At 38.4% G+C, this 27,256-nt stretch overlaps 1 protein-coding gene across 1 annotated transcript; it reads left to right on the top strand.

The window, feature by feature from the left end:
* The first annotated feature begins 10,892 nt into the window (after positions 1-10,892).
* Positions 10,893-19,502, top strand: LOC147612762 (leucine-rich repeat receptor protein kinase HPCA1-like). Its single transcript, XM_086783328.1, has 19 exons — positions 10,893-11,211; positions 12,012-12,135; positions 12,745-12,816; positions 12,965-13,039; positions 13,158-13,229; positions 13,329-13,496; positions 13,619-13,693; positions 13,772-13,843; positions 13,940-14,011; positions 14,147-14,215; positions 14,346-14,420; positions 14,562-14,636; positions 14,727-14,858; positions 16,718-17,199; positions 17,337-17,486; positions 17,718-17,860; positions 17,939-18,158; positions 18,466-18,704; positions 18,836-19,502. The coding sequence occupies exons 1-19, from the start codon at positions 11,040-11,042 to the stop codon at positions 19,316-19,318; spliced, it is 2,970 nt and encodes a 989-aa protein (XP_086639454.1). The 5' UTR covers positions 10,893-11,039; the 3' UTR covers positions 19,319-19,502.
* Positions 19,503-27,256: the final 7,754 nt, after the last annotated feature.

Here is a 27,256-nt window from a genome sequence, read left to right as displayed (position 1 = left end):
TGCAAAACATGCAACCAGTGTGTTGCTCCACACATCCTTGAGATTGTGGAGTCAATGTAATTCTTATTCTTCCAAGTGAATCTAAGAAGTTGTTTCTCTAAAAGTGTTATAAATTTAATTTTCTTCATTTTCATAAAGTGTTGTGGTTTTTTAAATCTACTATATTTCAAACCCTTTAATATGTAAGAAAATAATGACAAGTATAAGTAAGTATAAACATAAATATAAAGTGCAAATAATAATATAATTAATTATGCTATAAATATAAATATATTTTAATGATTTGTTATATTTTAATGAAATGTCATTAATTTTTAGGTCTATACATATAAGTTAAAAATAAATATAACTTTAAGTATATATTTAAGTGCAAATAATATTATAAGTAACTATGTAAATAATATAATATAGTAACAATATGTAACAAGAAATAGAAGTTTGATGTCATTTATTTACTAGAGTATAAACATAAGGTATAAAAATAAATCTAAGTTTATAGATATTTGTAAGTATATAATAAACACAAGTATAAATTTATTAAAAATATTATAAATTCATGTGTAAATATAAATATGAGTATAAGTTATAGATCAAACTCATTTATAATATCTATTCTCTAGCTCTCTCTTTGTGTGCTAGCTCTCCCCACTACCCATCATGGTCGCCTCCCCTTCTTTCGCCGCGTGGATTATCAGCACTCGCTCTGCTCACCTTGGGGACCAGATCTACCCTAGGTTTTGCAAGAGTTTAGACCTCGAGGCTATCATCTCCACCTTAGACCCAAACTCCATCTTGTTAGCTGCATTTTGCGATGCAATGGGCGACTTCCCCTACTCTATCCCAAATTCCACCTTGAGTTGGATTCCATTAGAGTTCCTCTTTAGCATGAAGAGTGGATCCAACCACAAGAAGGCGGTGAACAGAGCTCTAGCTCATGTCGGACAAGATTTCTGCACTACCATTGTCCCAACCTCCTATGAAGAGCACATCCCACTCGATCTCATTGAGCGGGATATTACATTTGCTATTTACATCTTAAACTCTTATGTTCAAGAGCCAGAGGATGATGACATTAAGGATCTCCCTCTAGTGGAATGCATAGACACACAGCCAGAGGAGACCACTCTAGAACCTGTCCTTAAGGCCGTAGTAGCAGAGAGCTCTCGCATGATGGTGCTTGCATCAATCTAGCCTGCTAAAATCCATTCGGACAGTGCACTTTCCATCATTTGATGGGCATGGGATCATACATGTGGGGTCTACATGCCCTAGAGGCCCTAAATATAAAATTTGGGGCTATTCTAAAAAAAATCATCCTCTCCCATGCATTGCATGATTTATGCTAACATCAATTTTATTTTGTAGGAAATTTTATATCTTGATGAATTTGCATCGAGGTAGAGTGGAAGATCTGGGGGCCAAGGAAGGGTTCATGACTCTGCACTCAAGGAGTACATTGGCAAACTTTCCAATGATGTGATATTCTTCCACCATACTTGCTCTCCGAGGTATGCGGAGAACTTAAATTGAAGATTAAAGCACTTATAAAGGGTGCTGCATTCAAAGTTATTCCGACTAAATCAAGTTTGGAAAAAGTTATTCTACTTCGATGCTCAAAGTTACTTTACTTATTCTCGACTCAAAAGTCAAGGCCTTTTTTTTCTATGGTGGCCCGTGGCATTGTTGCGGGGGTACAGGATCCCACCGTCATCAAGGCAGAGCTTGAAGGGTTCCATGTTTTGATTCCAGCCACATCAAGGTGGCTTCAGAGTCTGGAGAGCCTAGTAGTAAGAAGCTTAGGATACAGCTATGATGTTTATGTAACTTTGATGACTATGTTTTGATGACCATGTAATTTTTTATGCTATGAATGAGAATTTGGGTTAGAGAGTTTTTTGTTTGATACGTATCTTGTAATGTATTTTATTAGTTGACTCAAGCAAATAAATTAAAATTACACACATAACTCAAATAAAAATTGTATCCATTCGAAGACGCATATAAATCAACAAATTATATAAACTCAAATTAAAAGAGACTTATTTGCAACACAAGATAAGAGAATTTTTTTTTAAATATACATCGAGCTTTACATAGCTTTTGAGAATTACAATCATGCAAGATATACAAAAATAAAACTAAATATCCTAGTCCGGAGAATCTCTCTAGCGTCTCACCAACTACATGTCCTTTTCAGTGTGATGGTGGTGACCCTCTTCGCATGGACAGCTGCCAACACCATGTCACCAAAAATTTCCACTGCATATGCCTCCGCAGCCTCTTGGAGTGCCTCCAAAGCTTGGGTTGTCCACCACGTAGGTAGTGGGCTTGATGCTACATGAGCCCAAAACCTCCTATCACGACGGCATTTGCAGATCTTGCATGATCTCTCACACCACACGTTGGAAGGAGAGCTTCGGTATGAGCAGGTTCACCATCTTTTGGTATTTTCTAATCTCGCAGAGAAACACAGTGCCAGGCTTCCACCTACGCTTGCGATGTTGCTGATGTGGTGGTTGGATGGGGGGTACTCCACATCCCACCACCTTGGGGGGCCAAACTCTCCTAGCAGTTTTCTTGGTGTGTGAGCCATGCACTTGGAGGTGAGAGAGAGAAATTAAAGATGACAAATGAGGTGAAATGAGGGTTACTTCCATAATTATAGATGAAAATTTATATATTTTCTAAATTAGCTCAGTACATAAATTTGATACTTTTTTAATTTTTAAAAATAGTTTTCCTTATCAGAATGAGCTCTAATTTTATGTGTACATATAAGTATTATGGAACACCTCCTAGATAAAATATCAACCCCATCAGAGGTCTATAGGGCCCTTGTCCGAAGGCTCGCGCATGTATAGACCTGGTATTAAAAAAAGAAGGCCTCCACACACGAGCCTTCGGAAAAGGGCCCTACATGCCTTTGATAGGGGTGATATTTTATCTAAGACATGTAAATTATATGATCTATACAAAAAATAAATTTCAACCCATTCTGATCTCATTGCACACCATGCATCAATTTTTTCTAGGAAAAAAAATATTATCGTAAAAAATACCACTTGCACATGCACATGGACTTACTTGCACATGCACATGCATGCTCATGATGTAAGCCACATGATCTATGCACAGAACAAATTTCAGCCCATTATAATCTATGCACACCATGTGCCAATTTTGCCTACACATGCACATGCACTTGCAAATTTTTTTCCAGGAAAATATAAAAATATACACTGACATTAGAAATGAAGAAAACTCAAAATATTCAAATCAGTGGGCAAGTCCGGTACACAACATTGGAAACAAGGAAACTTAAAATATCCAAATCCAGTACATCGCATAAAGTACAACTCGTTGAGTAGAACTGAAGGAAAACGTGAAAACACAAAACAATACATGAGCATTTACACAGCTCCAAGTAACTTTCAGCCACCTCTTGAAGAGCAAGTAACTTTCAGCCGCCTCTTGAAGAGCAAGCAACGCTTGGGTTGACCATCGCTCCACATTATATGCTTGAACTCTTGAAATGTACCTGTAGTGCTTTCCCCTTTGTAGATCTTGCAGTGTTTCTCGCACCAACCTCAAGAAAGGCGCCTTGGGTATAATCAACTCAGGACTCTTCTGGAACCTCCTAATTTCACGAGCGTAGGTGGATGAGCATTTCCAACTGGAGCAGCGGGAGCAACTTTCCTAGCTAGAGGAGCAGGAGGAGCTTGGGCTGCATCATTATCAGTGTCAGTACGTTCACTAGATCCGGATGAATGAACCAGTGTCTTGGAAGGCATCTTTTGCTCTTTTCTTAGTACGCGCGCCATACTCACAAGCTAGAAGGAATGGAGAGAAATGGAGGAATGGAGAAAAATGAAAGAAGTGCCTTTATTTATAAATGGAACTTACTATAAGTTATTGACACTTACTTTTAACAAATATCAACACTATCAAAAAGTTATCCATATTGATTTTAGTAAACACTTATTTTGAAAAAGTTATCCATGTTGACTTTAGCAAACACCTATTTCTTCAAAACATTGGATTGCTCCAATACTCTCATAAACATAAAATGTTATTTCATAATTACAATTCTATCGATATTTCCATTTGCTACTGACTCTCTCTTGGGTTGTCAATCATTCTGCATGATGTTCTTTGGCCATGCTATTTTCATATCATGCTTTCCTCGCTTCATATAATGCCCTACGAACAGCTTCTGTATCATTGGATTTGGACTTTATTAATTTGTTCTCATATCCTATCTCTATTCTCCTATACCACCATTAGAGTAACTGCCTCATAGGATTGGAATCATTGATTCCACCTCCAGTTGTCGTTGCTTTTTGGAATCTGCATATCGAGCTTGCCAATGAGATCGCTCCATGCCTTTGTGGACCATATCGCCAAACTTCCTTGTTCAACAAAGTATGGACCATGAGCCTCAAGTATGTGCTGCATTCAAAAACACAAGATCCACAATTAAACTCAAATTATTACATTCACAATTTAATTGTAAAAATGAAATGGAGGGTTCTCTTGTCTAGCGGTGCATACTCGGCCTCCAATTGGAAGTGAATGTCTCTCTTCTTGTTCCAGCCTACATCCCTAGATTAACAGTTGGATAAAGCACAGCTATTAACCAAAGATTAGCTCTAAACAAAATACAGCTATCAACAAAAAAGTAACTTTTATATACATTTGTACAACTCAAAAATATAACCAGAAATAACATTATTGAACACAACTTTAACCAGATATAACTTTAATATAATTTAGAACTAAATAATAACTTGTAATCAAAATAACACACTTATTTCATCTAAATAACACAAAAATAACATCATAAATGAGAAATAACATTATTAAACATAACATATAGACTTCACTATATCCTAAAATTAAATCATAACTATGAATCAACAATTATATTTCACACACTTCTTTCACTCAGAAAATCACTAATAATAGCATCCTTAAACTCAACTATTATCTTCTATTTTACACATGACTAAATCACATTTAGAACAATAAGATGGTCAAAATAGAAAAGAAAAGAAAATAACTCAGACAATATTAAACCACAACAAAACAATCCAAATAGCACAGAAATAACATCATTAAACTCAACTATTATCTTCTATTTCACACATGATTAAATCACATTTAAAACAATAAGATTAATAGAGAAGAAAACATAATAACTCAGATAAAATCAAATCATAAAACAGAACAACATAACAGATCACAAGATTGACATACCTCCATTGCTCTCTTGTTCTTTGATTCTTTTGCAGAGATTGATGAACAGAAAGATGATTGAAGGGTTCCAACTAAATGGCACCAAATAATCATCCTACCCTTCAATTTCTCTACTACAGAAGAGAAGAAACACCATGATTGAGAATATCTAAACTCATTAATGTGGTTTAGAAGGGAAATCTCTTGAGCATCTAGCTACTAAAGAAAACAAACACACATTTGAATTTTCTCTCTATAAAGGAGGGAAAGTGAAAAACCTAAAGCAATATCTCATCAAAGCAAACTAAAATCGCCCTAAACTAAAAACCCTACTTCTCTTATTCTAAAAAATCTAGAGGTCTCTAAATGAAGAAAATTTTTATAAACCCCTATATACTTAATGAGAAAAATGATAAAAATTATTAGTCACACTCTTAGAGAATAGAGGTAGGCGTGGATAAAAAGAAATTTGAAAATGTGATGTCTACATCAAGTTATTCCGTTTTTTAACTTTTTTCATTTTGAAATACGTAACTGCAATCTATTTGGAAGGATTTAGAAGCTGAAAAGTCAAGTGGGCATTTAAGAGTCACATCTTAGATACTTCACGTTTTTAGATCAAATAGAATATTATTATTTCATATTTGAGAATTTTGAGGACAGGTGGTCCTACAATAAAATAATAGGTGAATCTCTTTTAAAAACAATATAAAGAGATCTCCTTGATTCTAAAAGAGCTAATATTATAACATTATTTTAGAATCTTTTTCTAGAGAGAGAGAAACCCCTTGAGGGGCAAAATGGAGAGTCCATATTTCTCCTAAACGGTAGAGGAAGGGCGACAACAGCATGAAGTGTAGAGTATATAGAGGAAAAGAGTTGCAAGGAATCCAAAGTGTAGAGAGGAAAAGAGCTGCAAGGAATCAGTATACCATGAAGACAGTCTTGAAGGAGATGAAGACCTGTTAGCTAGCAATATGCTTTGGCGATGGTGAACTCAAATCAGAAAGCTAGTCTCAATCTACAAAAAACGAGTAGTATAGAGCCACATGAAGACCTGTTGTGTAGAAAAAGAAAGGGAAAAGGAGTCTATAAAAGGACATAAACCCAAAAAGGTACATACACACAAAAGAGCCAAAAGCTATACATGATGCAGAAGAATCCACCTCAAAGACCACCATGCAAACCTCAACACCCATATATACGACACAAGATACAAAAACCTAAAAGAAAATTCGATCTCCTCGCATTGGTAAACATAATGATAAACTGACAAACCAAAGAAAGTTAGAGAATGAAACAAGCTCTAGTACATCACTAAGTGAGGATGAAACAAGTTCTTACTCTTCGCTCAATGCACCACAAAGACCAATCAAGAAACTAGAACCCACCCAACCACCCCAAATGGATAATAATGATCACATGACGTATATAGAAGACAAAAAAGCAAGCTCTCAGGAGAGCATGCTTAGCTTGGTTGAATGTCTTACAAGGTCACCAGTTGTGATTGAGCCTCATAATGCCAATCGTAAAAGAGCAACCAAGATTCAAAGCCTGGAAGAGTACCGCTTTTCCTTTCAAGAGAAAGACATACTCTCTACAGAAGAGTCATTTAAGACAGATTGTACAAACTATAGGCTTGAGAAAGCACGTGAGGAATTTGATAATTCCCTTACAAGATTAAAACGGTCTCTTAAAACCTCATTTGGAGGAATGCTCTTCTCTAATAAAGCCAACATCACATCAACACTTGCACCTTTAATAGCTTAGCCTGAGTTATACACAAGGACATAATGAACTCTAAAAAACAAGATTGTGAGGATTCGCAAGTTTCCAACAGCCCTCATTAAGAATTGTAAGAGGGCCAAGTGTGCCAGTGTATGCATTGGGTACTCGTGAAAAAGCTGAGACTCAAATAGAGGATGAAAGTGAATGGGAATATGAAACAGAATCAGGATCTAAATCTGAAACAATAGCCGAAACACCCATGCCATCCTTTGGAAGATTCTATCATGGTATAGTTGGATTTCCCTACAGGCAATGATGTTTAACACAAACGCACATTGATTAGCTCTCGAGCTAGTCATAACATCGTGACAATAGATACTTGGGTGTCATTGGGACAACCTAAACTCATCCCTACAAGCAATAGTCTTGCAAGAGGAGCCAATGGACAAAACATTGAAGTTCCAGGTTACTTTAGATACACTACTCAAATAATTGATGGCGATATGGAATTTACATTCCATGTTACCCTAGATTCCCTTGAGCATGATTTCATCTTTGGTGGACCTTGGATAAGTGAATCATTGTATTCACTAGATGAATCCATGCAAATAATCACCTTGAACACTCCTGCAGGCAATGTACAATTATTATTACGGGAGGAAGAAACCTTGCAGGAGCTGGAACTTCTAACATATTTTACTGAAAAGATCCCTAGGATTTTCGCTGGATTGGAAATTGCAAATAAAATCACCACAGCTCAAGCACAGCTTTATCCAACATGAGAACACAATCTCATGACCCTCGAGTTATGGGATTTGTTAGGTCAACCAACACTCACAGCACATCCTGAAAGGATTACCTTTACACAAGACTTGAACATGCCATAACGAGCGAAACCCTCGTTTTGTGTTGCTAAGAATGAACAAGCTTTGTCAATGGCTTTGATGGTGAATGATATTCAATGGTTTTTATTCCTCCAGAAGGAATAAGAAAAGCTAGTTACTGAATGAAGGGGTTAGTGGCTTATGTTAGGAATTCCTAATGGGGTGGTGGGGGTTTTTACGAATGATTGCATTTTTATATTTGTGTGAGCTGTCTTTCTTTTTTTTTGGCTCACTTTGTTTTTGGCAATCATTGGCAAAGTTACATGTGATTTTTGTTAGTGGGGACACTAAGAGATGTTAATAATGGGAGAGAAGAGAGAGAAGGATCCGGAGGGACGTAGACTTACTCAACAGAACAAGATAGTGATTCTTAGTTCCTCATTTGATTCATTGAAGCGACATTCATCATTTGAAGGCTTGTGATGATGTCCCTTTGTGTGGCAGGATTATTGTCAAATGTTGTTGAGTAGGACCTGATTCTGTCTTCTTCTGTCTATGTGCTTTTTATGTTTTTATGTATATTCAAATGCTCTTAGAAGCAATTTTCATGAAGTACAAGAATTGAGTCAATAGACTCTTATTGAACTGCTATTGAACTGCTCTGTGTTGAAGTAGCCACTTGTTGGTGAGGATTGAAAGAATTACTTCGACTTGCGAGGCTAATATAGAGATCTTAACGAGGGATTGAAAATCATTGAGTTGTGAAGATTGTGGCATCGTTTGGAGAGGTTTGTAATTTGAAGAAAAATTCCATGCGATGGGTTGTACCATTGACTAGGCTTTCGCTCACCATGGCCCCCCCATCCAGAGATGTACCTGGAAGTTGTCGATGGTGAGGCTTTGGTGCAAATGTTCTCCAGTGCATTAGTATGGATATGTACTCATGGAGCAGCTGCTACATTAATTTAGCCAAAAGAATAGTAAGCAATAAGCTTAACAAATATATAGTGGCTATTGCGTGATATGGCTTTATCTGTTTGACGGGCTAAAATCGTGAAAGTGCAGGTTCTTAAGCTGCGAGATGGAACTGTCGATGATGAGGCCTTTGAGCATGTGGTTGTCTCCTTTGGTGAGGTTTGTAGATGAAGATGCATAGGCTCCGAGGTCTTTCCTTTGAGTTCCTTGTTGTTAGAGAGAGATGGTTTGTTGGCTATGGGAACTTCTTCAAGAATAGATGTTGATAATTGCGGGGTTTTGGCATTGAACTTCATAGGTGAGGATGGGGTTGAAGGACTCAGAGGCTTTATCAGAGTTGGTTGTTGACGTAGATGGTAGGTCATTGTGTAGAGGGGCTTTTGTGGAAGAGGCTTGTATTCTTTTGCGTTGAGCATCATAGATATCCATCAAAGTTGGATCCTCTTCCTTGCAGTATGTCATTGTCAACTTTTTGTCATTGACCACATCATAATGACTCTATCGCTAGCAAAGCATAGTAGTGCTTGGGCAGCAACAATCCATTTATGCCCCAAGATTAAATATGCTTCCAACATGTACTCAACCACAAAAAACTTGCAAAGTGAGGGGGTTAGTTTCAATATACATTGTATGTTCAAATTACCCCAGACATGGCATGTTCAAGTCTTATGTAAAGGTAATCCTTTTAGGATGTGCCGTGAGTGCTGGTTGACCTAACAAATCCCATAACTCGAGGGTCATGAGATTGTGTTCTCGTGTTGGATAAAGCTGTGCTTGAGCTGTGGTGATTTTATTTACAATTTCCAATCCAACGAAAATCCTAGGTATCTTTTCAGTAAAATATGTTGGAAGTTCCAGCTCCTACAAGGTTTCTTCCTCCCGTAATAACAATTGTACATTGCCTGCAGGAGTGTTCAAGGTGACTGTTTGCATGGATTCATCTAGTGAATACAACGATTCATTTATCCAAGGTCCACTAAAGAAGACATCATACTCAAGGGAATCTAGGGTAACATGGAATGTAAATTCCATATCGCCATCAATTGTTTGAGTAGTGTATCTATACGAAATACGTTCTCGGATCTGCAAGCGTTTAAAGAGAGAGGCTAGAAACCTTCTTTATCAATAGCATCCAAGCTTATGGGGTGAGGGATAGTATGGACAAGAGGATGAGTAAGACAATAGCATCAATTTTTTTCAAAGGTTTAAGCTTTCATAGTTTGATCTCAGCAAGGGTTGGGCAGCCCAAAACAAACACATACACACATTAGAAAATCTATGGCAAAGGAAAGAGAAAGAAGGGGAAAGGATTGGAGAAAGAAGGGCATTCTTGTCTTGTACCCTACAAACATACACAAACCTCTCTTTCTCTCTCTCTCTCTCTCTCTCTCTCTCTCTCTCTCTCAACTTTTGATGCAGGTAACTCATAAGTTCTCCAGGACTGTTATATGCACTTATTTTATCTTAAGCCTAGGTTAGGAGTAGGAGTAACACTCCTCTTCCAACCTCATGCAAAACTCTTAGAATTCATTAAATGCAAGTTATGCAAGTGTTTCTAAGTAGAAGTATGTTTAGGCAAAACTATTGTGGCACTTGAAGGAGGGAATAGATGTGCACAACCACTGAGTGCTTTTTCCATGCTTTTAAAAATAATATTTTTCTCTTTTTTGGAAAATTATATATATTTTTTTCAGTTTTGTAAAGATTTCGGAGTGTTAATATTATAAATTTCGAGATATCTTTATGACGTGAAGAGCTTTTTTGTTTGAATGATACCTTTGAGGTCCTCGTGAGAGAAAAGAATATAAGTCTACCAAGTCAACCCTGAGTCACGAGCCATTAAGTAATGAGTCACGAGCCATTAAGTAAGTGCCCATATAAGACATACTTAAATAGACCCATTTGAATATAATTCCTAATATGAGCCAAAATATTCGCCAAAGCCCTAACACGCGTAAAATATGAGCCAAAGCCCTAACACGCTTTAAAATATTAAATAGACACATTTGAAAAATGAGCCAAAGCATACCCTATAGAAATGGACACATTTGAATAATTCCCGATACAGCGCCATGCCGACGTGACATGAGAAAGAGCGCGCGACTGTGCAATCTCTCTCTCTCTCTCTCTCTCTCTCTCTGCTCTCTCCCCCTCTCTCTCTCTCTCTCACTTCCATGGCTGAATTGAATTGCAGAAATAGTATGAATTTGAGAATACAGCAGACTGTTGCAGCTGCAGTTTACAGCACAATCTGAAAACAGCAGGCTGCAGACTTCCATGGCTCACTTGAATTGCAGAAACAGTATTATTTTGAGCCTGAGAAAGCATCATTCTGCAGCTGTAGGGCATGGCAGTGGCTGCTTGAAATCTTCTGTGCTGCAGTTCCTCATCGTTTTCTCTCTCATCGCCATCCCGCATATTACAAAGGCTGTTACCGACCGGCAAGATGGTACTCTCCTTTCGGCCATTCTTGTTAATCTTGCATTAATTAGCATGGCATAAATGTTTAGGTTGCTGTAATCTCACATTATAGCAATAACTAGCATATATTGGACCCTAATTTACTTGGGTAGTATTATATATTGGATACCCACGTTAATCAAAATAGCTACCCAATTTATTCAGGTTTTATTATCGAGAAATCCATTACATTATACTGTATTGGCTACCGATATTAATCAATCAGATACTGAATTCATTGAGGTGTGATGCCCAAGTTAACTAACAGCCTTATGAATCCGATATTCCCGATTACTCAACAATAATTATCCCACTGCTAGTGAGATTAGTTAGTCACTGGCAGGGCCTTAACAAACAAACAACAGACAGACAGAAAGGGCCATGCATTTCTCAACAAAATTTGGATGTGAAACTGGCATCACTAATGAGCGCATATCTATACATATGTGGGTGTATGTATATGTACACAGGGATATCTGCACATCTAAAACATTTTGTTATATGCATATATGCACCATATGTTTGTATAATTGTGAGTACACATACATTTACACACCCACACACAAAAATATTTGCACATCTATACATACATGTGATTGTCTGCATGTGTACATACATATATCTACAGATTTGCATATATACACCCACATGTATGTCTAGATGTGCAGATATATGTGTGTGTACTTGCATATACCCATGCACATATGTATGTGCACATCTATACATTTACATATGGGCAGTAGGTGTGCCCCTAATGGTTGCAAATTAATTCTAATTTCTATGATGCAGTGGATGCACTTATTGCTCTGCACAAGGCTTGGTTGGGAAATCCTTCATCCTGGGATACCAGCACAGACCCCTGTGATGACCATTGGCTCGGTATCTGGTGCAACCAAACTCGCGTCAGCCAAATGTAATCCCTTCAAACTTCCTACTCTGACTTAACAACAAAATTGCATGTGTGTACAAACCATGTGCGCGCGCGCACATACTAGTGTTCGAAAAAAAGTACTTTCCCAAAAGTGGAAAACCTTCATCTAAAAATTGTGAAATTATTTATATAGGAAAATTTGAAATTTGAAGGTTTTTGTTCGATTTCTCAAAATCTGGAGGTATTTGTACCTTCAAGTTTTAATTTTGAAGGTATTTATAGGTGCAAATTACACTAAACTTGGGTTTTTTGAGAACACTAACACACACACATACACACACACACAACGAGCCAGCTCAGCTTTTTTGCCTATAGAGTCAAAAACACAAATTTCTCTCTCTATGTTATATTAAAGGTGCAAAAGTACACGTTTTCTATAGTCTGAAGTTTCAACAAGGGCACATATCTTTCTACTTTAAAACAATATGTTTTGCCTCCCATTGTCTTTTATCTCATGCATTGCAGGCTATACATTTTCTAATTGAAAAAAAAAAAAAGATCTGCTGTTTTTTTCCTTAAAATTCTCCTGAAAACTAATGCTGATTTGATCATCAGATTTTGCACTTAATCACTCATTTTGGTTCACTTTAGGCTCCTCATCAATCAGGATTTGGCTGGAACCCTTTCTCCTGCAGTTGGAAACTTGACATACCTGACACATTTGTGGGTTTTCAAACCATCCAAACTTTATATTATGGGGGCCAGATCAGTAACTTGTAAATCTAATACAAAGGCTTTTTTATGGGTTCCAAAGCCTCCTCTTACCAGCACCTTATTAAAATCCTTTGAAACCACATTTGGTTTGATACAGGGATCTCTCATCCAATCGAAATCTGGGAGGCACTCTCCCTGCAGAAATAGGCAAGTTGACACAAATCCGGAGATTGTAAGAGTCAACCTTTCAAGTACTCTATTCAATATAGGTCTCAATAATACTAGGCCAAAGTGATTTAAGTGATATTATATGCAAGTTTTCTTTGCTAAACGCACATGAGGTTGTCCAGTTATGTGCAGTTTTGTAACTTCTCAGGTCCAATCCCATCCGAAATCGGGAGCATGGCCCCCTTAGAGTTTCTGTAAGTACAGTCCACATTGCATGCATCTCTTATTTGATGTCATTGTTTCTATTTGCTCAGATCAAGCTTCTTCTTATGATGATTGGCCATGTTTTTCAGTGGCTTGTCTCAGAACTCGTTCACGGGACCGCTGCCCGCCACCGTCGGCCTCCTCAAGAAGATGATTCGGCTTGATGTATCAAGTAACCATCTCAATGGGTCTCTGCCCGAGTCAACCACAAGCGGCATCGGAAGTGGGTTGGATAATCTCACATTAGCACAACACTTGTAAGAAGACTTACGTACTTTTATAACTGACCCATAATGGGGTTCTTGAAGTAATGCTAACCTGCATGCAAAACGCGCCAGAAGTCATTTCATGGGGTTCTTGCTTGTGGAATTGATGGTAGTCGTTTGGAAAACAATACATTTTCCGGGAGCATTCCTTCCTCTATTTTCAACACAGAGATGCAGTTGGTGCACTTGTAAGTGTTAATTTAATCAGTCATTATGCACCTTAAAGCTTTTGCAAGACACTTACGACATGGATTATGCTTAATCAGAGTGTTAAGCAGTAATGAGCTCACTGGAAGCATTCCATCAACCATAGGGAATCTCCTCCATCTGCAGATCCTGTGAGTACATGTCAATGTCTCGAAGTCATGAATGTAATCACAATAGGCTATGATGCCAATCTTGTACACACGTTGATTTACTTTTCCTCTTGGCAGGTGCTTGGATTCCAACTTTCTGAATGGTACAGTCCCATCTAGTATCAACACTATTGCAAATCTGATCACATTGTAAGCCATGCTTGCGTTTACTACATAGTAACTGAGATTGAAAAAACCAGATAAGAGTGTGCTTGTGCTTGTCATATTTATCTTAGATGTGTTCACAAGACTTGCTAAACTGCGCGATTCTACCTGTTCACACAGGCAGTTAAACAACAATAACTTGACTGGCCAGCTACCAGACCTCTCCAACAAGACAATGCTGCAAATGCTGTAAGATCTGTCACCATTATCTATGGAAGGGCAGGAAATCAAAATGCCCTTTATCATGTACCTATGCTTTAGCCCATATAAGGAGGTAGTGTGCTGTTGCACTCACGATTTCGTATCTTGCCCATTGCAGGACTGTTGGCAACAATCCATTTGAAGCTTCAGAGATTCCAAGCTGGATAACTAACATGGCAAATCTCTACCTACTGTTAAGAATCTTTTCACCTCCTGTTTGCAATATTTTGACTCTGCCACTAGGTTGCTTGCTTTTGCACAGAGCATACCACTCCATGTAGGATGGGAAAAAAGTGTGCTTGGTGGCCTTATGGTTCTCATTTTTGGCTTACAGATCCATGGACTCTGCAAACTTGATTGGCAGCATACCCGCCGAGATTTTTGGATTCAGCCCTTATCTTTCCAATGTGTAAGCCCTCCTACATGGAATTGTTTGTGATTGAAAACAATGGTAGCAATCCTGGATGAGGAAGCTGACAGCAGTCTCTGACTTTTATAGGACACTTGGATCAAACCGATTGAGTGGCACGTTAGACCTCACATCAGCAAACTCATTGTCACTGCTTCTTGTGAACCTCACAAACAATGATATCAGCAATCTTGACAAAGGCAACTACACAAAAGAGTTACTGTGAGTGTTCTTGTTCTTCGAAATTATTTGCAGACCAATATCGTAAAATTAAAACAAGAAACTATTTGCAGAAATCCTTTGCCTCATGCCTGCTTTAGTTTTTGAGTGGATTCTTATGGTTCATTCATCATTGATTGAATGCAAAACATGGTGGATAATCTAGGCTTAAGAAACTAGCTACTTTGGGATTAATTTAGTACCTTTACTTGCATACTTGATCTTGATTTCCCTGGTGCGGACCCCTAGGGGCCACCTGGGGTTTTTTAATCCATTTAAACACATCAGGTGGTGCCTGGACATATGAATGGTAGGGATTTAACATCATTTCTGATGCTCAACGAGTTGTGATTGAGACAAACTCTACTAAAGAATGTCTCTCTCAGATACAAGCCCTTAAGAGAGTTAAACAGGTAAGAGTGAATCTCAGTAAACGAAAGCTGATTCACATGGCGGATTCTGCTTCCAAGCATATGCCACCTTATTGATAGACCCTTTCTGATAACGGATCACGAAATCACACTCTTGCACAAGCTCCAATCAACTGGCCTTTCTCCCCCTCAACTCTAGAGAGTTGCAAAAGTATTTCAGAGACTGATTCTCACTAAACGAAAGCTGATTCACATGGCGGATTCTGCTTCAAAGCATCCGGATGGTGACAGGGCCTTAAGCACAATGCTCAAATATTCCATGAGACACTATCACGGGAGTGAGATTTTTGAAATATTCTATTATCCCCAATTTCTGGAAAAAGAAAGCTTGTAGAGCAAGCTTGGGCTAAAATAGTGATGTAATCTATTTTTGATGGAATAAAATACTATAAAAATACTCAAGTGGGGATGCTTTTGGCACACGCTTGGGGGGCAGTTGGGACTAGTGTTTCTCTAGCGTCTGTATTTTCCTGCGCGCGCGCTTCCCTAGGTCCCGTGTACTTTCCCGTTTCAGAGTGTATATAAGTATCAGCTTCCAACCGTAGTGGGTCAGGCCTTCAAATCAGCATATATATGACAACAGCTTCACGTATACTTTCACGAATACAAACCATAGAAACATATGAAACATCCCATGCTAGACTCATGAACATTTCTACCCAATTATGGCTCCTTGTAGAGGATGCTGCTTCTTCCCCTTTTTACCTGAGGTCTTCAACATATAATAATGCATCATATTAAACACTCAAAGCATGTTCAATGATGACCTCAAAGTGACTGGATTCAGCCCTCTTGAAAGGACAGCCGGTACACATTGTGTCAAAATACGCAGCGGAAATGATAACCAAATCTGAGACCACAAGAGCAAGTAGAGTGCAGAAAATAGACAGCACAAGAGAAGTAGAGAGATAGGCGTGTAACTCTTCTCTATACACAAGATCCCGAGGAAAAAAACTGAACGAATACAATGTGGGGACAATGGGGCCTATTTATATGGCCCCATATAGCAGTCGGCCAGCGCTAGCATGCGCCGCCAGCCCTCACGACTGGGCACTTCCAGTCGGCCAGTAAAAAAAACAGCCACGACCCCTTCTGATCAGGTCGGCCAGCTCCACGTGTACAAGAGTGCAATCGGCCAGCACCAGAAGCTCCTGCCAGCCTGTGGCAGCCACCCACACCATGGAAAAATGGGGAAAAAAATATGGGGAGTGAGGAAAAATGAGAAAACACTAGATTTTCAAAAGTACTGGCTTGGTGAGGGGTTTAGTCAGACCTTGGCATTCGCTTAGCTTGACCTTGAAAGTACTTTGAGGCCTTTAATTGCCTTCAATGTGTGTTAATAGTCAAATGTCATCTGTTAACTTCAGCTCAGTTTGGATGGATTTCTAGTTATTTCGTGCACTGATACTTTATTTAATTTGAACTCAACAGACTGGAGGGAAACCCTTACTGTGACAGCAATCCAACTGAATGCCAATCTAGCACACCTCCTACTGCATTCCCAAGTACTGCAATTGTGTCCAGATGCACAAATGTGTGTCCTTCTGATTATGCAATGAACCCTAAAGATCTTGAAAGCTGCCAATGTGCTCGCCCTGTTATGGCCACATACATCTTTTATGCAACAAAAACTAACATCTCACAAGACTATATCAATGAAATGGAGCAGCAATATTTGACCTGGTTGCGCACAAGCATCTATCTTGAAGACCTCACATGGCAGGACACCCAGGTAGTGGTGCTTGTTGTCTCCAGTTATGAACTGAAAATATTAGTTTTCCCACCTAGTGGGACAACTCAATGGTCTTCAAACGAAGCAGCTCTGATATCATATGTTCTCCAAAGCCAGGAGACTGGGATCCTCTGGGTTGGGTGTGGGGTAAGTGCCTTCAGGGGAAGTCTGTATTCATCAGGTAAGTCATCATGTAGCATACTCACTCTCTTCATTTCTTTAACCTGGTGTATTCCAGCTTTGACATGTAGCTTGGGTTTCATCATATCCTTGCTTCAATGTGTGAGTGAATCTAAGTTATGATTGTTTGTGATGCAGTTCTTAGAGTGAGCAAACTGAGCACAGGTGCCAAAATTGGCATCGGAGTCGGAGCAGCTGTTCTTGGGATTGTAATCTTGGTGCTTGGCTTTATTTCCATTAAGCTGACAAGGAGAGCTGTGAAAGCAGAGAGACTGAACAAGCCCTTTGGTGAGTAGGCTTGGAATCTTTTGTAGCCTCATGAATACTAGATGCATTTGCATGGGAATAATTTATTTAAAATCGATACTATGCCTTTTATCCAATGGTCAAGGGTAGATCTTGCACAGTAAGGATCTAATTCATGTCATTATATAGAAGATTAGCATGCTTCAATTATAAAGAAGATGAATGTAGATGCTGGGATTCGAACATCTAAGCTTTTAGTGGAACTTTTTCCAGCTGCTTGGATTGCAGCTGGTCAAGAAGAGACTACAGATATCCCCCAATTGAAAGGTGCCCGATGGTTCTCCTTAGAGGAAATACAGAACTGTACAAGCAACTTTAGTCACAACAATGAGATTGGTGAAGGAGGATATGGGAAGGTATGGTTTTGTAGCTTCACCCAGTGATATTTGCTTGCAATGTGCTCACTTTAGTACTCTTTTTGTTTGGTTCAACAGGTGTACAAAGGTGTTCTCTTATCAGGAGACCGAGTGGCCATTAAGAGAGCAGGTAGCAGCTCTCTGCAAGGTGCTGCTGAGTTCAAGAATGAGATAGAGCTTCTTTCTAGAGTACATCACAGGCACCTGGTTGGTTTGATTGGATTTTGCTTTGAAGAAAGGGAGCAAATACTCGTGTATGAGTATATGCCGAATGGGACGTTAAGAGAGTGCCTATCAGGTACTGTTGGCAACAATTGGTATACTTAGTGGCTAGACATGTAGCCCGGGTTTGAATTTCAAGGCAGGTGCCCAAGTTCAGACCGAATCGCTGGATGTGATGTTACCTATCACTAAATTAATACATCAGACTCACATGTATATATATGTGTATGTGTGTGTATGTGTGTGTATCTACATATGTATATATGCATATACATAGATACATATATATATATATATAGAAGGACATTCAGGAGTGTTGGCATTTGGTTTACCGGATTTGAGTGTGCAAAAGTAACTTTTTTGCTTCTATTTTGTTTCCACAGGTCGAACCAAGCTCCATATGGCCTGGAAACAAAGAATTGGGCTTGCCCTAGATTCTGCAAGGGGCATTGCTTACCTGCACACTGAGGCTAATCCACCCATTATCCATAGAGATATCAAGTCTAATAACATACTTCTTGATGAGGAGCTGGTGGCAAAGGTAGCAGATTTTGGGCTCTCCAAGCTTGCCTCCGATGGGGATGGAGTCGCTGCTATGACCACACAAGTGGGAGGAACAATGGTAAGGAGCCCATTGTCACAGATGTGCTTGCCTTTGTGTACCCCAAATGCTTGACATTTCTTGATGCTACCTAGTGTACTGCATAAAGGCAGTAGTCATACCCATGACATTACATGCTGCTTAATTTGCAGGGATACTTGGACCCAGACTACTACATCACCGGCCTGCTCACCGACAAGAGTGACGTATATAGTTTTGGTGTAGTGTTGCTTGAGCTGGTGACTGGCAGGCTACCCATTCAGGGAGGCAAGTACATAGTACGCGAGGTGACAACAGCACTTGCAAAGGGTGGCATGGACCTAGTAGTGCAGAACTTGGTGGATCCTGATCTCACAGATTATCCACTGAAGGCTGTGGAAAGACTAGTGGAGGTAGCAGTAAACTGTGTGCAGTATGATCCAGCTGAGCGGCTCACCATGGCCGAGGTAGTCAAGGAGCTGGAGGCTCTGGTACAATCGGGCTGTGCCGCAGTTGCCTTGAACATAGATATGGGGGAGAAGCGCTCCAAGTTATATGGAGAGGGCTTCCCATACATGCAACAAAGCTACGGTACTTCATCATTCGAATTCAGTGGGAGCTTTGATGGGATGTCTAGACTCGTAGAGCCCAAGTGATCAGATATTGGGTTATTTGAGGGAGGCTCAACGCATGTGTAAAGCCATGGTTTGATCCACAGGAGCAGCAGCAACAACTAGCAACGAAGCAAAAAAAAACAGAAAAGAAAACACTCAAGACCTTACACCTATATATCAAGACTCAACAACATCTTATATCTATATACTAAGAAGTCGTTTTTAATTAGGTTTTTTTTTTAATTTTTTAATATTTGTAGAAGTTATATCACTACAAGACACAAAGTTGTTTTAGGTTTTAACATTTGTAGAAGTTATATCATAAAGGTGGTTTAGTTAGCATAGTTGTGAGCCAATGAAGAAAATTTAGGCCCATTACACATTGCCAGCCTGCCCATGTTAATGTGGTGGGGGTATCCACAGCCCATAATTCATGGGCAGGCAATCTCCCCGCCCATAATTCATGGGGGCAGGCAATCTCCCCCGCCCATACATGGGCTCCATACATGGGCTATGGGTATGTGTAAGGGGCCTTATATTAAAATAGAGGGGTTGCCAAAAATCTTTTTATCCAACCAGCTTAACTTTTATTCAAACTTATCTTCAGAAAAAACATTCACAGACATTCCACCAAATCCAAAATATTCTGAATCAACTCGCTATCTTTGAGGTTTTGCATTATTCAATTCTCTTTTTTTAATCTCAATAAGCTTCTCTCCTACAGAGCTGACTAGTTTGTAAGTTTCGCCTAATCTATCTCCATGTTCTTTGTTTGGAAAGCTTCCAGATCCTCAATCTCAGCCAGCAGTTTGTCCCTTTTATCCTTCAGACTGTTTTCCTTGAAACACATATAAATTTATGGTTATCCAAATCATCCACAGATAACCACCTTGATCACATTGCATAAGCCTATTGACATTCCCTTAGCCTGACCAAGCAAAATTTCTTTATGATTCATTGAAGCCGCATGGGCTAGAGAGATGGCTGACAGAAAAGAGTTATTTTTTATTTTTTAATCTTAACAAGCTTCTCTACTACAGTTGACTCGTTTGTAAGATTTGTAAGATCTATCTCCATGTTCTCTATTTGGAAAGCTTCGAGATCCTCAATCTGTTTTTCACCACTCTCTCATGCTGTGGCATGTGGTGCAGGCTCTCAATGTAGAAAGCTGCCAATTAAAGTATATAGAGCTTCTCTCACTCTCTCTAATGTTGTAGCATCTGGTGCATACTCTTTTGCCATAGAGAAGCTCACAATCTACAAAGCTATGGGTTATAGTATGCAAAGGACCTTATGTTTGAACGTGTCTCTCCCAGCAAGAAAGATGTATGCAATCATAGGATTGGGAGAAACACCTTTGTATGCCATTCGGTTCATCTTCTTAATGAACCACAGGTTTTATACATGCACCTCCTAAATAGTTATTATTCAACTTATTCTCAACATTCTATCTATACATGTAGACATATTGTTCTTTTATGTGTTATTCTATTTCAGAGTTATACATGTCAATCTAGTTTATTTTTTTCAAAGATTTAAGGATGCCTACAGGTTCAGTAATGCTCTTTTAAGTACCTGAAGCCATATTTTGTGTGTAGGTTGAAGGATAGGTATACCGATTGTGATGGCCTTTCTCTAGGATGCATTGAATAAAATGCAACATCAGTAGTTAGGTCTTCATGGAGCAGCATGCCATTGCACATGTTCAATATGTCCTCTCGTGAGATAGGCACACTTATCTCTGTACAGCTCTCTAGCATGCAACCAAGAGTATTACATTGTCTATGGGAGTATGTATTGTGTACCAAACCTATTGGAGCCACCTTTCATGAGCACAAATGTATATTTGTCAAATGCAATGCTTGTAGCATTACAAAAATGGATTTGTGTCCACATGAGCTGGCCAAAGAAAAATTGTAGGCCTCTATGCAGGTTTTTAAAGATGTGGAGGTGGCTATCGATGACAAAGCCAACAAATTAGGCAGTGAGATGACAAAGTTAGCACTAAGGACAAAGAGAAGAAGAAGAAGAAGAAGAAGAAAAATGAGTGGGCTATCAGGATCAACTAGGAGAAGTGAGCAGCACTAATGACAAGGAGAAGAAGCAAAAAAAAGTCACGATCAAGGGAAGAAGAAAAAAACAAAGGATATGTTATACAAGCAGCTCACAGTCAAGGATTTTCTTCAAATGTACCAAACACACCTTCAAAAGCTCATAAAGCATAACTTTATTTATAGATGGCAAGCTGAAAAAATCAAGGAGTGTGTGTTGAGGTTTCCTTATGATACAATAGTGTATGAGGTTGACTTTGCCAATAATTATTCATTGAAAGAGCATAATGAAATTCAATCAATGCATTGGTATTCCAACCAAGTCACGATTTTCGTGCATATATCATATTGCTAGTTTTGACAAGTGGTGTCAAGAAGACCATTCATTTTTTATTTTTGATGAAAAGGTGCATGACACGCTCTTTGTTTAATAGTGCTTCTTGTTGCATGATGGATGGCTGAAAGATTAAGGATCTAAAGCATCATTGGGTGTGGTCAGATGGAGAAACTTCTTAGCTCAAGGCCAAGCAACCATTCTACTTTGTTGCAAGATTTACGTCACTGATTGGAATTGAGATGACGTGGAACTCATTTGGTTCATGCCATGGCAAAGGGGGGCATAACGGGGTAGGTGTTATTATCAAGAGAGCACTCATGCATGAACAGCTCAAGACAAATAATGCACCTCTCAAATGTGCAGCAGATGTGGTGAGCTTTCTAAAGGCCAAATTGTCAACTATGGCCCATCATAGTTATCATTCATAGGAAATGGAAGTGAGTAGAATCTTCTAGGAGATAAAGGAAGCGAAAGTTGACTGCATTACAAGGTGGGACTGTGAACCTGTGTTCTAGTCACACTCTCCATTAATTACATGAACAAATATGATTTAAAAAACAACCAAGCACTTTGGAGTAGGTGGTTGTCATGCTTTTGCACTCCTTTATTCAGGGAGATGGAGAAGATGACATAACTGCTCACATGTTAAGAGATGGGACTATCACATTCTAGGTCTGACTAAGGAGATTAGCAGTGTTGAAAAGGACATTGATGAACCCACATATGTAGGTCATCATGAAGCACTGAGTGATGTTATTACTATGGGAGATAAATTTGCAATCAACAGTGAAGTGGACACACTGAAGTGGATAATGAAGAAGGTGTAGACTTTTAGTGCTTGAAAGCAGTGTAACAGTGCTGAAAGCACTATTACAGACCTTTCTAGCTATGCAAGAGTGCTTGAAAGCTTTGCGAAAATTCTTGAAGACAACTATAAAGCAATGAGATGTTGCTAGAAAGCAGTGTATAAAAGCTTGACAACATTAGTACACAACTTTCAACCTATGTTAGCAGGCACTTAAAAATTGTCTGATTTCTACTTTGTACCATAATGCTTTCTACTTTGTACCACAATGCTAGAACGCATTGGTAGATGGCTATACAAAGCACTCAAAGGATGCTATAAAGTATTGACACAGTGTTAGAAAAAGCTTTCAAGCACATACTACTTGCAAGCATTAATACAGTGCGCTAGAAAGCACTATTATAGGAGCTAGAAAGCACTACACTGTACTTAAAAGCATCTTGGAAGCTCTATAAAGAGTGTTGTAAAGCAACGTAGTTGTAATAAAGTACTTTCACAGTGATAGACAATGGGAACTCATAAGAGTGATAGACAATGTTAGTATTCTCTCTCTCTCTCTCTCTCTCTCTCTCTCTCTCTCTCTCTCTCTCTCTCTCTCTCTCTCTATCCCAAAAATGTGTACAAGGTCGGTGCTTGTTGACAACCAAGGTAGTCAAGAGACTACTTGTCACTACTTTAGTGACAACATTCTACATATAATCCTTATTATAACTTAGTCTACATACTGCTTGATGTTGCCATATCATGCTCATATATGTTAAGAAAAATCATTAGGTGATGTAACCCTCTTAAAAAGAGAGTTGAATTAAAAAAATCATCAATGCTACTTTTAATTTTTACATGAATTTGAGTCAAAAGCAGAACAATTACAAGGATGATTACATATATTACTGTTACGATAATTAATTTATTATTGGGTGATCCAATAAGTAAAAAGAATATCTTGGGTGACCTAAGTGTTATTAATTTGGTTGTGAGTGAATCCAACCAATTGTGACATGTGTGACACATGTAAGAAATGTACAAGTTTGATTGTGAGTGAATCCAATCAACTCTTTTGAATTAATGAGGGTGACCCTAGTTAGTTGTGAGTGAATCCAACCAACTATGACATGTGTGACACATGTAAGAAATGTACAAGTTTGATTGTGAGCAAATCCAATCAACTCTTTTGAATTAATGAGGGTGACCCTAGTTGGTTGTGAGTGAGTCCACCAACTAGCTATGAAACATGTGAGACGTGTGGTATACTTTTGAATACGTGGGACACGTATGAAAACATTATGAGTGAATCCAATGTATGAGTTTGATTGTGAGTGAATACAATCAACTCTTTTGAATTAATGAGGGTAACCCTAGTTGGTTGTGAGTGAGTCCAACCAGCTGTGACATGTGTGAGATGTGTGATATACTTTGTGAATACCTATGACGCGTATGAAAACATTGTGAGTGAATCCAATGTGTGAGTTTAATTGTGAGTGAGTCCGATCAACTCTAAGACACGTGTCACGCATGTAAAAGTTATGTCAATTTGATCGTGAGTGAATCCGATCAACTTTAAGACACGTGTGATGCATGTGAGGAAAAGTGGGAGTGAATCCACTTAAATACATAATGACATACTTTGTGAATACTTGTGACACGTATGAAAACATTGTGAGTGAGTCCAATGTGGGAACAATTAATGTGTTTGATCACCCGTGTGTGCTAATTGTACAACCAAGGGACAGTTGCTTCTCAAACGGGAGGACTATCACATAGGAGTGAGATTTTTTAGAATATTTTATCATGGGAGTGAATCTAAATAATTATGTGTGATGCATGGTTCATGTGTGAAGCATGGTAATAAATGATTCCCATTTGTTATAATTATTTTTGTGAGTGATTCCAAAGTAATTGTGAACTAACATTGTGGATTTTGTTGAGTATAGATCATGAGTTCGAGATGACCGGACGAGATTATCTAACCAAGCACATGTGTGCTAAATATTTAATTTTGTAGGGTTTGGCCCATTGTACATATAGTGGGCAAGGTTTAATTTTTATGAGATGCAGATATTGACTGTCTTCCTCTTTTGTACACTCTCTAGGACCACTTTTTACTAATATTATAATAGATTCATCGAATATTTTATCGTTATTGTTTATCTTGACCAAGTCTGAGGCAAATTATACCTTCTGATGCTACTGACATTCAAACTACCTTAAATGTACCAAATTTAAACAATTCATGTAATCTAGCTTAGTATTTTGAATTTTTGTTAGTTTGAGCAATTCTATGTGTATTCTTTGATTGCAAGATAATCCAATGTTTTTGTTTAATGTTTTGAAATACTATTGACTTTGTAGTATGAATTTCTAGTTTCCCTCCTTTCTCTATGGGTAGCTCTCTCTCTCTCTCTTTCCCTCTATACTCACATTAATGATGATAGATGTTCCTATTTGTGGCAGAGATTAGTGAGAAAAAGGGATTAAAGATGAAGTGTATATTGGTTTTCAGGTGCCATATAGTTGGAACCAAAAAACCGTCTTACTCTTCATTGATCTTTCCTACCACACTATAAGTTCAGAGAAGAACAAAGCTATGGAGGTCAATATTCTTTCTTTTTTAAATATTATAGATTTGAATGTTATTTATTTGAAGGATTTAATAAAATATGTTGTTTAATGATATGTAATATTAATGCTTTTATCAATGTTTTAAGATAAACATTATATTTTTAAAGTTTGATGGTTTCGATTATTGTATTTGATTTTGAGTCAATGTTGTTATGAATTACTTTATGTATATCGATGATTTTAATGGAGTTATAGGATACACAAAGTAAAAACAGGGACATTCACACTTTTAACTTGATGCTGCTGAGTATGCACTTATGTTTAAGAGAATTGAGGCTACCTCAGTGTAACAATTAATAATGCAAGAGAATAGAGAAGCAAGGGGAAAAATGTGGATTTATAGGTAGAGGGATTGATATATCCTATTGATCCTCTATCAAAATAGCCCCCTCTGTTTTTAGGATTAATCCTCTATCAAAATAGCCCCCTCTGTTTTTAGGATTAATCCCCTTTATGTATGTGATGGTCATGCAAGTCTCTTAAACTGTACAAGAAGGCTTTTCAACCAAGCACATTATGTTTACAAATTAGCCTTACAAATTATCCTAAACTATGTTGACGAGTAAGGAAGTGATGATTACACAACTCTCAAAGAGATACAATGCATATTATGGAAGTATAGAATATCAAAATAAGTGAGAGGGTGCATGTTCTTAAGAAAGTGAATAAGAAAATGTAAAGAATGTTGTGTTAAGACGTCAAGCTCAACATGAGCTGACACTCTAAGTGATCGTTCGACATTTACATCACTGGCGGGTTTGGTAATTGGCACCGACATATCTTAGCGTGTTCACATTACGGACCATATGTACATAGTGCTTTAGTACTTATGTTGTATTTTCCTTATCTTTTGTTAAAACCCTTTTTGTTATGAAGAAGAAGAACAACAATTTCAGCCTCTCTCTTCTAGGGTTTGTGAGAGTGTGTGTGTGTGCTTGCAAGAGCTCAAGCTCTCTTCCTCCCTACATCTTTTCATGTTATCAAAGCCTGGTTCATACTAAGAAGCTGAGTGCGGCAAGAAAGAGAAGAACAGGAAGCGGTACAAGGGTAAGAGCTTCATCTACTCTTCTCCCTTTGTGTTGCCTACTGCACCCTTGTGTCGGGAGCTCTTTGGGAAAAGAACTCCGATTGAGGAGCTATCTTCGCGGAAGCGGAGCTGCAAGACAGACATTTTCGGGCTGAAAATACGTTTTGGGCGCATATTGACCTTTGTTTTTCAGTTTGCAGGCATTCGTGTTGCATTGCAGAAGAGAGGTAAGTTTTGATTCTCTACAAATTTCTATTTTTTGGAACTACAAGAAGGGCAATTGGGGGTTGTGCAGACATTGTGTGTACTATAAAGAGGTCTTACATTTGCCATTAGGTGTATGTATGCACATTGAGGTCACTGGTTGTGACAATTTGGCTTCAGTATAGTACCACTATATATAGAGAATACAGTAGTTTGTGCAGGTCAAACAAAGTACCATTTTTGGTGAGTTTGTGTTGCAGACAAGATGTCGAATAATGGAATTAACCAAGTTGTTGTAAAAAATCTTGACAAGAACAACTTTCATGCTTGGAGGTTTAGATTAACAAAGTTCCTGATGATGGAAAAAGTCTATTGGGGCTACATTGAAGGTTAACATGAGGAGGCACCAGAGATTAATCCAACTATTGCAAATGTAAAAGAATTCAAGGGTTAGAATCAAGGAGCAAGAAAAGTCATGTATTGGCTTTCCATTAGTATATAAAGACACCATGATTGGACATATACAGGATGCCATGTCACCCAAGTGATGTATCCGCATGCAATGGTGATGTATGGTATGTGGATTCAGGTGCTTCAAATCACATGACCAATCATGGCGAGTGGTTCAAGGATATGAAAAATCTTGAAAAGCTAGGTTTTGTTGAAACAAGGGATGATGCTACTCATCCAATCGCCCATGTTGGAGATGTGCCATTGTCTATGCAAGATGGTAAGGTGACGTACCTTGCAAATGTACTCCATGCTGCAAACATTATAAAGAATCTGGTTTCTATTGGCCAAATGATTGAGCAAGGTTGCAGGAGGTTGGTTGCAAAAGACCACAGAGTGGGCAGAATGTTTACATTGAATGTAAATATGCCTAAAGTGCGTACTGCAATGTTTGCAAATGGATCAAGAGTTGTTGCAGTTATAGAGA

This window comes from Cibotium barometz, chromosome 45, assembly GCF_041138505.1.
Source record: "Cibotium barometz isolate CiBa-2024 chromosome 45, ASM4113850v1, whole genome shotgun sequence".
NCBI lineage: Eukaryota > Viridiplantae > Streptophyta > Polypodiopsida > Cyatheales > Cibotiaceae > Cibotium > Cibotium barometz.
The sequence above is the reverse complement of the archived record's forward strand: the minus strand, read 5'-3'. Positions and strand labels throughout refer to the sequence as shown.

Bases quoted from the DNA above. Each gene is read 5' to 3' on its own strand.
- LOC147612762 (XM_086783328.1), top strand. From the start codon at position 11,040: ATGGCTCACTTGAATTGCAGAAACAGTATTATTTTGAGCCTGAGAAAG. The intron at 11,212-12,011 runs GTACTCTCCTTT...TCTATGATGCAG, and splicing joins TGTTACCGACCGGCAAGATG to TGGATGCACTTATTGCTCTG. The intron at 14,421-14,561 runs GTTAAGAATCTT...TTTGGCTTACAG, and splicing joins ATGGCAAATCTCTACCTACT to ATCCATGGACTCTGCAAACT.